This window comes from Schistocerca americana, chromosome 1, assembly GCF_021461395.2.
Source record: "Schistocerca americana isolate TAMUIC-IGC-003095 chromosome 1, iqSchAmer2.1, whole genome shotgun sequence".
Taxonomy (NCBI): Eukaryota; Metazoa; Arthropoda; class Insecta; order Orthoptera; family Acrididae; genus Schistocerca; species Schistocerca americana.
The window spans coordinates 1,047,460,559-1,047,475,865 of record NC_060119.1 but is presented as its reverse complement, the minus strand read 5'-3'; the positions used below and the strand labels follow the sequence as shown (position 1 = coordinate 1,047,475,865).

Genomic DNA, 15,307 nt, shown 5'->3' with positions numbered 1-15,307 from the left:
AATCACGTGGGTGCTTTCACACGTGGCTCTGCCTTTGATCGTGTACACCTTCCGGGTTACAGGACTGGAGTAGGTGGTGGTGGGAGAGTGCACTCTAAAATAAAATTGACGTAAGAAATAGAAAAAAAAGATCATCCATTCTTTAGAGCTTACTACATGGAAACAGAATATCAGACAAAATTTTGATGTCTAACGTACGTTAATCTGTTCAGATGCCATCATTGATCAGAAGCCATTGCAACCACCTGGCTAACATCTTGATCCAGACCAGCATCAGTCATGGCAGTGTTTCTTTACAACTCACAAGTTGGCAAAGCATCAATTTTGCGACCCAATGAGATGATACTTTCATGTGACCAATGAGAGGTGAGAAAAGAGGCAATGAATTTTTAGCCTCAAAGTTGAAACCATTTTCTTCACTGTCACAATTTTTTTTTTTTCTTTTTTTTTTTGATATGTATGAACTCATGAATTACAAGGTTGTGGTAGGATGGAATGTGACAGTGGAGATGCCAATGAAGGTGAAAGCTGAACTACTTGTTTGTGGTAGTAGACTGATCTGCTGCTTAGACTTATGTCTAGTTTAGGTTGGAATACAGTTTTGTTTGTAAAACATTAATTAATAATCTTTGTTGTCACATATATTTGTTTCTTCCAAATATGTTACCAACTACAAGGATGTGATGAGGTTGAACCTAATAGCACAACTTAAATTAAAGTAGGCTAATAATCTTGGTTGTCAAACTATTTGCTTGGTTTTTTTTCTGAATATGTTACTATTACAGACATACTGACATGGGAATGTCACACTATTGCTTAGAAATGCATTGTGCGTCTGCTGCTCTCTCATTGGTTGCATACACCAAGCAGCTGTCTTACAATCTTTCCTTTCCATCATACTTCATAGTGAAAACTAAATAACTTTGCTACACCAAACAGGTATATACACCACTGGCCCTGATACAGACTTTTACCAGGAACTGTTGACCCTGCAGTTTAGTCCCTTTACTCTCCGAACCAACCAACCTCGACTTTTACCCACCCCGCTTAACATAAGTGGACATATTTAGTTCATGATACACAGATTACAAAGTCTAACCCTAAATTAAGAACTTGATATATTAAAACAGGTAGGTGGGTCTACCAATTATGAAGGAACGAGTGTCATTAAAATGCATGGGAAATTAAGAAGTGGATGAGTAGTGTAGACGACAAATGCCAAGCACAAAAAAGTGTTGCACTACTTGCAGAGGAAAATTATTTGAAGAGACTGTTCATTCTTTCACTAAGAATAAAACGAGAGTAATCTTCTGTAAAGACCATCAGCTTCAGCATAAAATATGCCATAAGAAAAGAGTAGATCATAATGAACACTCAAATTCAAACTCAGGTGTATAAGATAACATGTGTTGCCTGTCCAACATTTTACACAGAATAAACACACAGATCTTTTAGTATACACTTTCGACAACGTTGTAATATAGGATGTAAAAATATAGCGATCAGTACTCATTTAAAAAAGAAGAAAAAATAGCAGTTTAAAGTAGGAAGCAAAGATAACCATCTAGATATCTTTCATTACATTCCTAAAGGATACCACCTACATACACTTTTAAAAAAATAATAAAAATTTCAATTTCTTAAACTGTCACATCACTTCTAAACAAACAAAATAATTCACATAACAAAGCCTTTTTAGAAGTATTTTCTGATCTGTTAAGATGCTGGGTGACCAACGAAAACTGGGCATCTTTGAAATGGTTAGTATGACAGCCCCGCATGGAGATGGAGTGTGGGAACCTTCAGCAGTGTTCTTGCTATCAGACGCCTTTTCAGTAGTGATGCTGAAGTGGACAGTACAGCACTGCCTGTCTGAGTATGACATACATGTACAATATGCTGGGTATGTCTTATCAGTGTAGAGCCGTTTCAACCGTGGATGCTGTGATACCATTTTCTCAACCGCAATATGATTCTCAAGTGGGTTATTGGTCTTAGGCCACCCCAGGAAGTATTTTACAGAACCCATGTGGTTCTAAGAAGCCTGCAATGACACCAGAAAACATCAAGATAGTGAGAGAGGTGTTGATTCGAACCCCAGAGTGGCCTGCACAACAATATGCGCAAGGTAAGTTAAAGTCATGAATTGCTGCACACTATTTTGAAGAATAATGTAACATCTCATCCAGACAAGATGAGTACTGACCAGCAACTGAAGGGCACATATTATGAGGCTCATTTTCATTTGATTGGGAGGTTAATAAGCAATATTTCCATTACTGGGCTTCTGAGAATCCATGCATCATTCACAAGACACCACTCTCTTCAGAGCATGTAATGATACGGTGTGTGATTAGCGATTTTGACATCACTGGCCCACCATTTTTTTTTTTTAAACAAAAATGGTACCACTGTGACAGACAACACTGCACATTACATTTACTCGCTTAACACTTTCTTGCATCCACAGCTGTGACAGCAACATCTACAAAACAAGAACAATGTTTATTCTCATCAAGATGGCACCGCAATGCATTTTACAAATGTGGATCTACAGACATGATTTATCGCATCTTTCCAGGGAGAGTAGTTCCCCATTTCAGAGACATCATGTGACCTCCAAGATCCCCCGATACAGCACTTGCAGGTTCTTTTTGTGGGGATACCTCAATTCTCTTGTGTATTCCCACAAACTCTGCCCCTTGACTGGTTTGAAGAACGCAATCATGCAGGAAGTAGAGGTAACTGATCATGAAATGTTGGCCTGTGCTTACACGGATTTACAACACAGGCTTGAAACCTGCAATCAAGAAAGTGGATACCGCCTGCCAGACATTATCTTCCATTCATAATATGCATTTCAAATGACATGTAATTACAAAGATACTATAGTAGTAAATTCACTTTTGCGCTACAAATTAAGCGTGTATTGTTCATTTCAAAAATGTCTAATTCTTGTGACTCACCCTGTCCCTGGTTTTTGCCTTTCTCCTTTTTTGGGCATCCTTTACTGCTGGTTCCCGATTGTCTAATAGTAGCTGGATTTGTCAGTTCTTTTACACTGGTTGGTTAGTGCACTCTTGCAACCATCAGTGATAAATTTGCCACTTGCGAATCACATCATTAGGTACGCGTCATTACACTTCTGGTGTACGTCTTGCTTACATACACCAGTAGTTAGATGATTTTTTAAAATAGTTTTCACTTTGATAAGGCTCTACTTCACAATCAGTGATTTAAAAGTTATCAGCTTTACACTGTTATGTACTAATTCACATATGAAAGAATCAGAATGCAAATGTGTTTACATTGTTAGCGCCTCTCCTGGAAGTTGTACTTTGACAAGTTACTATGTAACTTATTCAATTGCATGTGGTTGTCTATATAAGTTAGTTTAATTTCATAATTTAGTTTCCTAAACATATTTTGCTACCCCCTTTCCTGTGCTGTTTAAAAAGATCATCTGATGATGACTTGCCAAGAAGTATGGTACTGATATCATTTGTGTGACCTGAGGCTGAAATATACAATTAAAGAAAAAAAATAGGAATTGTCTGAACAAAGGTTCGAGTATTTCATAGACAAATGTAGAATTTCCTCACTATTGTCCCTACAGCAAATATTTAAATTTACATTTATTTAGATTTTTTACATAAACTGTTTATTTTTGTTTTAGCCATGTCCTGTAAACACAATTACTTGTTTATCTATGTTTCCTTGATCAAAGGCAGGCAGATCACAACTATAGTTGTTAACCATAGCGGTTAATCAATATAATTTATGTAGAATGCATACAATTCAAAAACTTACCTGTCGAATACACAAAGCAGAAGGGTTTTCTGGTTTCTGTTCGAGTCGCATACGTAAAAATTCATGAATGATTTCCAAAGGAATTCGAGACAAGAAAAGAAATGCGGAACGGTATGAAGGTAAATGCAAACTGCGTGCTTCTGCGCTCCAGTACCCATAGCGAGACAGTTCTTCTTGTTCATGTTCTGGTAACTCGAAAGATGTGCCTTTGAAAGGACACGAATTTGGAGGATTAATAAGTGTGCTACTGGATTCTGCACCCTGTATAAACATAAAAAGAAAATGTATTAATTATAAAATCAAATTTGACTTACATAACAAATTGCAAAAACCAAGTGTATCATCACACTTAAATAAATAATTGGTAAAGGTGTTTTTATAACATGCAACAGCAGTCCGCTATTAATGTGTTATGTGCATGACACATTATAGATAATATCAACAGTTCTTTCAAATGGTGCTGAAAACCACAATACAAACTGAAAAACAACAACATAAACAGGTCTTTTTTGTCATGGGGACAAACGATCCTCCTTACTTATACAGGGTGAATTAGATGCCCTTACCAAATCGTTTTACGCAACCCACGCTATGTCTGCAACAGGAACACTATCCAGACAGGCGACAGCGGTGTAATCAATATTAGTTCCCTTTCAGAGCTACGGGCGACTGTTAGTAAATAGAACCACACCATAAAAAATACAACTGAGGACTGGTCATGAATTCTGGTGGTGTAGTCATAAAGGTTTTGGAAGTCTCTAACTTTATTCTGAAATGTTCCTTATAAAGCGATAATGAAATTAATAGGAGATATCAAAATGGGAAGCATGAAAGTAACAACTTTCTGGTATATAACCTCGAAACCATTTACGTATGATTAAGTACAATAAACGTAATATACTTACAGAGACATCCAAAACCTGACTGATTATAGTGTCAATTACACAAAGAAAGATTGGAGGGATTTGTATATTTAGGGCAGAAATAAGATAATTGGTCCAAAAATACTGAGTAACTCATAGGCAATTCTCACCTGAATTTTTAACAGTACGATCCTGTTTCTGACAGTTGCTCAAAACTCTGAGAGGGCACTTATATTGACTACATAGCCGACATCATTTGGATACCATTCCTGATACAGACATAGAGCGGGTTGCATAATATGAATCGGTAGAGGCAGCTGAGTCATCCTGTATAAAAGCTTACGTACGTTTAAAACATCGCCTGAAAATAGGAATAAACTCCAAAAACAGTGCGAATTGTGATCAATGCAATAATAATAGTAAAAATGTTGACTAAATGAGAACTATGGCAATGGAAGGAGAATATTCCTGCTCACTGATTTTCAGAACCTTTATAAATATACCATTTTTCATTGGACTCAAGCACACTTTGTGAACATGAAGCAAGATTTGTGTTCAGATGTTTGTGTTCACACACAAGTAGTCCTTAGACTCAAATAATGTGTAGTGACAGTGGATGAAGTATTAAAAATTGTTATAGCTATTAACTGAGTGTGAATATGTGGCAATGCCACAAAACAAACCACAGCCTGATTGTCTCTGCTGAAGGCAATCCATTGAAAGGAACAGTGTTAGCCACTTGACAGTATCTATAGATAGGGATGGGAAAATTTTGTGTGGATGATAAAGTGGAAAATAACATTCAATCAGCAGTTTATAGCAACATAACACAGAACTGGTAGTTTTTGTGAAACATCATGGAATGACATATTTTTTCCCCCTTTCCATGTAAAATGGTAAATCTGAGGTCAGCAGTTTATTAATTTTGATATTAACAGTTACTGAATGTTAAAATTATAATGTACCTGGATGGATAAAAAAATCTACTCACACACATATAAGAATAATTAAAAGTTCGCAAGCTTCCAGAGCCACTGGCTCCAAAAGCTTGCACATTTTTCATAACTTGTATACATGTATTTTCCTGCCACCACTTGGTGAGTAGACTTTTTTGTCTATTCAATTACACTGCATTTTCAAAAGGATTATTTTCTTTGAATGCTGAAATTGTATTTTGACTTTTTCTCAATTCTGAGAACTTTACATATTCTTAAAATTACAGTGGATTTTCCACATGAAAATCTATGGTTCTAGATGTGACGACAAAGAACTACATTCCAGCAGCAATTTTAGTCATCACATAAATATTTCTGACTATTTTGCACAGCATATTGTACAAAAAAATGGTGCAATTCATTAATTGAACTAGATATTTTCATTATATGCAAAATAAATAACACCACATATGGCACCTTAGTTTTGCAAAAACTTAAATTAACATGGCATCTGATACCTTTCAATCTAGCCTAGGCCCTGGTCCACATAACAGGTCACACTGTCACCCCATACTTCATTCACAAAATTTAAAAAAGTTGAATAAAAAGTGAAGGAAGTATTATCAGTGGTTTGTTTTACCACCCAGAACATGTTTGCATGACATCAAATTTCCTATGGTGTAATTGGGTGACAGAAGCAAACTGAACAGGCGTGATGTTGATTTGCGTGGTTGTGAAGCTGAAGTTCCACATTGGGTGATTTTCGAATATGCAGTTTAATTGATGCACCATGTTAAAGATATCTCCAATCCACATCATTTTTGGTATGATTTGTTGTGCAAAAATATTGAGAAATCTGACGTTGCTGGATAAAATATTACATTTATTCGAAGTTAAGTTTCCTTCATTACAGGGAAACATGAATTTTTGGTTATAAAACTGGAAACTTTCTGAGAAATATGAAGGGATAAATACTTCAGGCAGAGGTGGAGGGTCGCTGAAATGCACTGGGTTGTTCTTTCAAATTAGGCTAACAAGTATTACTGGGACAGATCCATTTATTAAGTCAGTCAGTTAGTAACGTGTCGTATAGATCATTTTGCATGATAGATTGTAATGATGTCGAACAAGCCCTTATACATTCAAATCGCAAACTAATTTGTACATACAAAAAGAAGAAACAATATGTAGATGTGAGTTAGTAATTTCAACACACCACCTTTTGCACATTGCAATAATAGAAAATCTTCTATGGAATAGGAGGAGTTGTCACGGAGAAACTTTCTCAATTCATTATAAAATTTTACTTTGCTGTTTGTTAGCCATTTCGTATCGCTGGAGATATATATATATATATATCTCATTCTTCCATTCCGCATACAACACACGGAATTAGTTCTTTTGCACATGACACTAGCAGATGTCCAAACATACATACAGAAACAGAAAAAAATGATAAATAAACTTCTTAGAAGTATCACTGACTGGTTTTCTGCAAATGGTCTCACCCTCAAAAGATACAACATATTCGATTCTGCACATCTGGAAGTACCACACCAACGATAAGTGTAACACATAGTGAGGAAATAATAAATAGGGTGAAAACCTGAAAATTATTAGGTGCCCCTATTGATAAGTCTTTAAATTGGAAAAAGAAGGAACAGTAGTGGAAATAAGATTGAACTTTGGGGGACCCCAAACATGATTTCTCTCCAGTCAGAATAATGTCCCTGGACTACATTGCTTGAGTTATTAAATAGATTTGCTCGTAATCTTTTGGTTAGCTATAACATTATCCATTGGTTGGCTATACCATTAATCCCATAAAACATCAATTTATTTACTAGAAGAATACTGTGCTTCAAACAGTCAAATGCCTTAGAGAGAGTGCAGAAAATACCAACTGGAACTATTTTATTATTTAGTGCTTGTAAAATCCGGTGAGTGAATGTGTAAATCGCATTCTCAGTAGAGCAACCCTTCTGAAAACGCAAACTGTGAATCGCTAAGAATACTATTGTTGCTAAAGTGAGATACTATTCTAGAATACATCATCATCTCAAAAATTTTGGAGAATGATGTCAGCAGTGAAATAGATCAGTAGTTATTTACGTCTCTCTTACCACCTTTCTTAAATAGGGGTTTAACAATGGCATTTATCAGTCTCCCTGGAAAAATACCCTTAGTTAGTCATGCATCACATATTTCAAGACTGGGCTTATTAAATGGGAACAAATTTTTAGTGTTCTATTGGAAACACCATCAAAACCAGATGAGGTTTTATCTTTTGAGAGAAAGTATAATTTTCTTAATTTCAGAAGGAAAGTTGGTGAAGTTCCATTTTCAACACACTACTGTGATTTTGCTCAACGTGTTTGTCCCTATGACTGCTGCTGTGTTGTTCTGTGGCTCGTTGTCCTATATCTCGCTTCACTACATTCCATGTTGCCGTAAGTTTGTTACTGGGTGTACTGATTTCTGATATTATGGGCATGTTCTTTGATTTTTTAATAACCTTTCTTGATAGTTTTGAGTATTTTTATAGTGTTCAACTACTGCAGAGGCCCTACATGTTCTTGCCAAAAGATATATTTTCCTTTTCCTTTCACAAGATACTGTAATCTCTCCAGTGATCCATGGGTTTTTACTTGGCTGTTTAGTGTCCTTTCTGACTAGCTTATGCTGAAAGCTATTTTCAAATAATGATATGAATTTATCATGGAATAGATTAAATTTTAAGTCAGCATTTGGTTCATTATAAATTACCTTCCATGTCATATTCTGTAAACTATTCTTAAAAACATTTGCCCTGAAGTCATCAATTATTCTAAATGATTTCCACTGAGGAGTATCCATACTTAGGCACTACGTTGTGTATTCTAACTAACTGTGCATCATCGTCAGAAAGACCATTTGTTACTAGATGAACAGTTATTTTCTTACTTTGAGTTTCATCAAAGAAAACGTTATCAATTAGGGTCCTACTGTCTTTATCCACCCATGTTGGAAAGTTAATTACTGAGACCAAATTGTAGGAACAAATACAGTTTCCATATCATTTTTCCTATCAGTGTCCTCCAGAAAATCTACACTGAACTCACCAGAGACTTGCTGCATTTGACAGATAGCACAGTAAGGAAGACAGATTATCTAAACAGTTCAAAACTTCCCAGTGGAGAACTACGTACAGCTACAAATAAAAGTGAACTTTCTTAGTATTAATTCACAAGCACACACTTCTATGTGCTTAGCACTACAAAATCTATTTGTCTTAATGTTTCTGAGCTTGTTTTCTGTCTATATATGTGTAACAACTCCTTCTTTCCTATGTTATTTCTGCAAGAGTACGCTGCAATGTGTAATCTTAAGTAACTTATCTAACCCTGTTATTACGTAGTGCTCAGTCAGGCACAGGATGTCTATCTTTTTAGAGCTCTCTAAATTTTCGAAACAGACAAGAAGCTCTTGTATCTTACTACTCATTCATCTAATATTTTGATAAAATAAGCTAACCTTAATTTTCTGTGCGTTATTAAGCATTTTTTATTTTGTATTTTGAGTTTAAAATCTTGCACTTTAAACTCAAAATACAAAATAAAAGTAGCTAGCAAACTTTCTGAAGACTTTGAGGTTAAAACTGGAGTCAAACAAGGGGATTCACTCTCACCAGTTCTTTTTAACATAGTAATCAATAGAATAATCCAAAAAGTAAAGCTACTACAAATTGGAGCACAACTGGAAAGCAAAATTAACATTGTAGCATACGCTGATGACATTGCATTATTATCTGACAGTGAGAATGATTTGAAGCTTCTTACAGCACAATTAATTAAAGCCACAAATGGCACAGGCCTCCAGCTGAATACAGACAAAACAATGTACTTTATCTTATCCCGCTATCCATCAAATAATAATGTACTGCAAATTAATAACACAGCTTTCACAAAGACAAATGAATTTAATTACCTTGGTACAATAGTAACCTCTGACAACTCCATAAAAATTGAAATAGAATCACGAATTCAGAAGGCTAACAAATGCTACTATAGTCTCTTGACAGTTTTCAAAAGCAAGTTAATTTCTAGGAACACCAAACTACAAGTATACAAATCATTGATTATACCAGTACTCACCTATGGATCTGAAACCTGGACTCTCACAAAAAAAGAGGAAAACAGATTAAGAGTATTTGAACGAAAAATTTTGAGAAAAATATTTGGACCCATAAGAGATAGGATCAGTGATGAATGGAGATTGCTAAATAACAATGAAATTTACAAATTATATAAAGACTCCGATATAGTGGCCAAAATTAAAGCCAAAAGACTGAAATGGATAGGGCATGTCATCAGAGCACCACCAAACAGGACCATCAAGAAAGTGACTGAAGAGATTCCCACCGGAAGACGACCTCTTGGACGCCCACGCATGAGATACTTGGACAATATTCAAGACGATCTCAGAAAACTAGGACATGACAGACAGTGGCAAATTACTTGTAAAGACAGAGCAAAGTGGTTCAACATTGTCCATTCTGCAGCAAAAAGCCTTCATGGATTGTAATGCTTAATAATAATAATAATAATTAAGCATTTTGTGAGGCTCTTCTGATATTTTCACTTCTTTCAAATCAGGGTGCCTGAATCACACAGCTCACAGCAATATCTGCCCAGGGCTGGTCAAGGTACTGCAGGAACTCCACAAAACTCACATTTGTGTGTATAGTTGCTACTCCTATTTCATCCAGGTCACACCTAAAGCGGTAATTACTGTTCTTAGCCAGGCTATTCCATGCTCCGCCAATTATAAGAACCTGATTTCCTTGCCAAAGCCTTTGCACGAATTACCCACACCCTCTGTTACCTGGCTAATGCTAGCTCTTGGCTTCACAATGCTTGTGACATGGTACTCTGTGTCTAATTTGTCCTCTATCATCTGGCCTACACCCCTCCCATGACTACTACCTAGCAGCAAGACTTTTTTTCCTACTCTCTTTCAGAACCAATCTATATTGAGTTTCTTTGCTAGAAGTCTGTTGCAGCCTACTGTGATGTACACCTGGAAGAGGCTCTGTTAATGGCTCTAGATTATTGTTTCATCTATAGGTTGATAATGAACTCTATTAACCCCTTCAAATTATGTTTCAAAACAATAATATTTTTTATTAATGGAAAACATCCTATAAAGAATGAAGTTACATGTAGACACATGAAGATAGCTTTTAAAGCTCAAAACGATGAGTTACAAAATTTTGAAGAGCAGCAATGATAAAATCCAAAGTATACTCATGCATTGTACTTTGACTAAAATATCCTCAAATTTGATGTCATTTTTAGTTTCTGTGTAGCTATGAAGTCCAACCATGTATTTCACAATGGTTTCCTGATAACATTAATCTTGGAGGAGCTGGCTAGAGCACAGTGAATGTATTTATCCCATACCATTGGCAAGCACTTGTCACTCAACTGATTAACAGTGTCATCACTTTCAGTCTCTAATCAAGTAATATTAGATTCTTCTTCACTTTATGAGGTGCTAAATTTAACGTCAAACCCAGGACCACTATAGCAATTCTTTTCAGAAAGCACTGCCTAGTCAAAAATACAGGAGAATGGCTAAAAACACGTTATTTTGTTGTCAAATATCCAAAGCTGCACACAGTACAGACAATATCTAATAATGATCACCTTAACCAAAACATGACAGCCACGTTACAAATGAAGGGCCAGATGTGCTCAAGCAGATGAACACTTATCAGCACTGAAACGGATATAAATGGAGTTTTATTTTTTTGAAGGTCTGTTCTTAAGTTGTCCAAGTATACTGTATTTACTCGAATCTAAGCCGCACTTTTTTTCCGTTTTTTGTAATCCAAAAGACCGCCTGCGGCTTAGAATCGAGTGCAAAGTAAGCGGAAGTTCTGAAAAATGTTGGTAGGTGCCGCCACAACTAATTTCTGCCGTCAAATATATGTAGCGCTACCCAGGCTTGCTTTGCAGGCACAAAGATAAATACTGGCGCCAAAACCTTTGCGTCAGTAAAAAAAAAAGAGGTGGAAGACGAGCTTTTTACTCCGCCCCGAGTTTCGACCACTGCATTTTCATACATTATCCAACGAAGTAAATACAAATTCCGTATTGTTCATCTTCGAATGTAGCAGTATTTCAATGTACTACGAAAGTCCGACTGGCAAGACTGTTTGGGGTTTTTGTCAATATGGCCAACTCTACATTCTGAATTTTTTCCTACCTGTGAGAAAAGATGGTTACTAATAGGAACTTTTATGAATTGTGAATCACATACAGTATTCTCTTCACCATAAGAATAATACGAATATAAACATTTTGCGATATATTCTTTCGTGTTTGCTGCTATCTCATTTAAATCCTGTCTGCCTAATAAACTACGAAACTAGAGTGAGACAACAGCAAACGTGGAAGAATATACATATCGTGTCATGTTTATAGTCATATTTTTCTTATGGCTAATATTGATACAGTCAGAAATGAAGCACGGCAATTGACTAGATTTTTAAATCTAAGATGACTCAAATATCTGTGCAGAATGTAATGTACTAAAGAGGCATCTGCAAAGATTTTCAAACAGGGAAAAATTTTCGCTAAACTCTCGTTCAGAACATGTTCTATCATACGCAGTCTATTATTTGGTTCTTGTTGATCATTATCAAAGAAAGCAGCAGTGTAAGTAACAACAAATAGCAGTCTCTTGCCATTGTTTCGCTAATGAGACGATTCCTCTCTTTTTTTAATTGTAAGCGGCGGTAGCGCGCAGAAAAGCAAGCCATGCCGCGAGCGGCGACAGGCCGTAAACACGCACTATCATAATGCGACAAACAATGCATGACACAGTACAGTAATGCATTTTCAGTTTCGAGTGACGTAAACACCTATAACAAAGAAAATGGTACTTATCAGATCAAAGAAAAATAAGCAATCAATTCAAACCAGACGAAGCACGTGAAGAAGGAAGGGTACCTGTATAAATACGGAGCGCCTGACGCATAGCAATGGCTACCTGGTAAAGCTTAACTGCTAAGCTTACGACTCGAACCAAACTACTGTAGCTGTATCGTCATTCATTCGACCTAAATTGTGTCTCATCTTAATGTGGACCAACTTTGTTTTGATTGGGAGGTGCGGCCTAAAACTCTTCTCTCCTCTTGAATTTCGAGTCTCAAATTTCAGGTGCGGCTTAGATTCGAGAAAATTTTTTTTTCCTTGATTTCGAGTCTCATTTTTCAGGTGCGGCTTAGATTCGAGTGCGGCTTAGATTCGAGTAAATACGGTACTCGGGATTTTAAGTTTCTGTCAAAATAATAAAAACAAAATAACTTGGGGTTTTGTGTTAAGTGTTTAAGGCCTACAAAGTAAAGCAGGGATAGCCAAGATTTCAGCTCATGGGCCATGCCTGGGCCCGAGCGCCAAGTGCTCAGCCCCGCTGTACATTTTTCCCACTGCCACGCCACACTGTCTGAGCGCAAGGAGGGGGAAGAGGGGAAAACTGCAAACATACCATATTTAAATGGCAGTGCGTTCACACTACATACGACTTGGTTTTACATATCGCATTTCTCAAAATCATAGATCACAAACAAAACAAATTTTCAGTGTTATTTAATTATTCTTGGTGCCCTGAAGACCCAATATAATTTTTACATGGTACAAACAGTTGGTATAGGGACAGACACAAACAATTTCACAGAGTTTTGTACTCAAGCTGCCAAGTAATCTTGATTTATTTAGTTTCATAATTGAAAAATTTGTTTCACACAAATATGTCGATCGAAATAGTAGGACTTTTGCACCCTTATCGAGACTTGGAAACTCTACTTGAGGATGCAATCTAGACATCCTGGACAGTTTTAACGTAAAAAGATTTGCCGCTAAAACCAAAATTACCGAACAGGTCAATCAAATACATACGCATATGCATAGGGGTACTTTCAACTGAAATGGCAAACAGTCTCAAAACCAGCTTTAAAGCAGGCGTATGGTTGACAGTGTTCTCAAAAACTTATGAAACTACTGTAATTCTTTCAGGGTCACAATGAATTCTTCAAACCTCTAATTTCCTATAATGCCAGTGAGCTTAGGGAACTGGACTGTGTTTGTCAAAATGTGTCCCTTCTACAACACAATTTTCTTTTTAAATGCATCCCCATCAAATCATACAGAAGTTACCAAGCAATACCTTACTGTGCTCAGTGGGCAGTCAAGTCCACTTAAAATGCGAATTCTGCAAACCATTATGGATGTTCTAATTTTCATTCCTGTACTTCTTTTTCCTTCATAACTTCAACAATAGCGAGTTTTAAATAGAAAAAATTTTCCAGGCATGCCCCTTGACTTAACCAACCTACTTTGCAGTAATATATTATGCCTCCATACACTTACTTCATTTCCACTGCAAACTGTTGCAACTGACAATGGAATAAAGCATGTGACTTCAGAAATTTTACTATTCGTAGCATCAAGCTCTTCATAATTTTTTGCTCTTTCATTGTCAACTACATCTTTAAATTCTTTCTGCATGGTATTGTAATGTCGTTTCATAGTAAATATGCAGTACCCGTTGCTTATGCGAATTTAGAATTCTCATCCATCTCTTCTATCATTCCCATTCATTTTAAAGGATTGTGATGGCAGATTGCTACATCGTGTCTTTTGTGCAGGTACCGAAGCTGTGAATGTCCTTCATACAACAAGCGAACAGCAAAGGGTAAACAACGCTGATACCACAATTCTGCTAAACTCAGAGAGCTGCACTGCCAAACTCAAGAGAGTTGCACCGGCCGAAAAATGCCACACCGCAATGCTAAATGAAATGTCGTGCTTTCCCGGGTACTTCTGAGAAGGACCAAGCAAAGCCAAGTAATAGGCAGGGCCTTGGCCCGCACAAGGCCTGCACAGAGTGCGCGTGTGAAGTTTGGCACGTCATGGCCAGCCTTGTGGTAAAGTGTACTGTGTGTACCTAAAATGGCAGGTCTGAGTCATGAAAGATATTCTTTAGGGACACAATTCCTTTCATAATTTAGTGGTGAAGCAACTTCAGATACCACCAGGATAGAGGACTTTGCCAAATGTCTGATTTTGTGTTAAAAGCAATTTGTCTTCTGTTTTCAAATTTAGACCCCATTACACTGAAGTACAGATGGGTCTGTGGCATAAAGTCTCAGAAGAGAACTTTGAATTTATGACAATGCTCACTTTTTAAAAACTTTCAATAGTGTTAAGTTGTCAAGTTGCTATTTTTTTTAATTGATTAGATTTAATATGTACAATAAAAATGAATTTTTTAATGAAGTAAATAAATATGATATGAATAATTATAACACAATTCAGAGGAATATTTTCATTTTCAACATAACACTGAAAAACAACGAAGAAAGACAAAATAGGAATATACAGTGCTTCAAAAATAGGTCAAAAGAATACGAAAATTGATAAAAAGTAACACCATAACTGTAATAAAATAACACCATAACTGTAATAAAATAACACCATAACTGTAATAAAATAACACCATAACTGTAATAAAATAACACCAAAATTGTTCATACAATAAAACAATTTTTTCCTGTCCCTGTCTACAGACAATTTCCCAGTTAACTTATGAAATTATTTGTGTCAATTCTTGATACAGATGTGAAAGCCCTTAAGTGACCCCCCCCCCCCCCCC

The 15,307-nt window shown here is 36.3% G+C and overlaps 1 protein-coding gene across 2 annotated transcripts in view; it reads right to left on the bottom strand.

The window, feature by feature from the left end:
• The window catches only part of LOC124617051 (mitogen-activated protein kinase kinase kinase 4), a 217,227-nt gene that overhangs the window by 137,522 nt on the left and 64,398 nt on the right, over window positions 1-15,307 (bottom strand). For both annotated transcript variants that reach the window (XM_047145235.1, XM_047145236.1), the window contains exon 10: window positions 3,811-4,071. In XM_047145235.1, coding sequence (XP_047001191.1) covers window positions 3,811-4,071 — 261 coding nt within the window. The remainder of the gene's footprint in view (window positions 1-3,810; window positions 4,072-15,307) is intronic.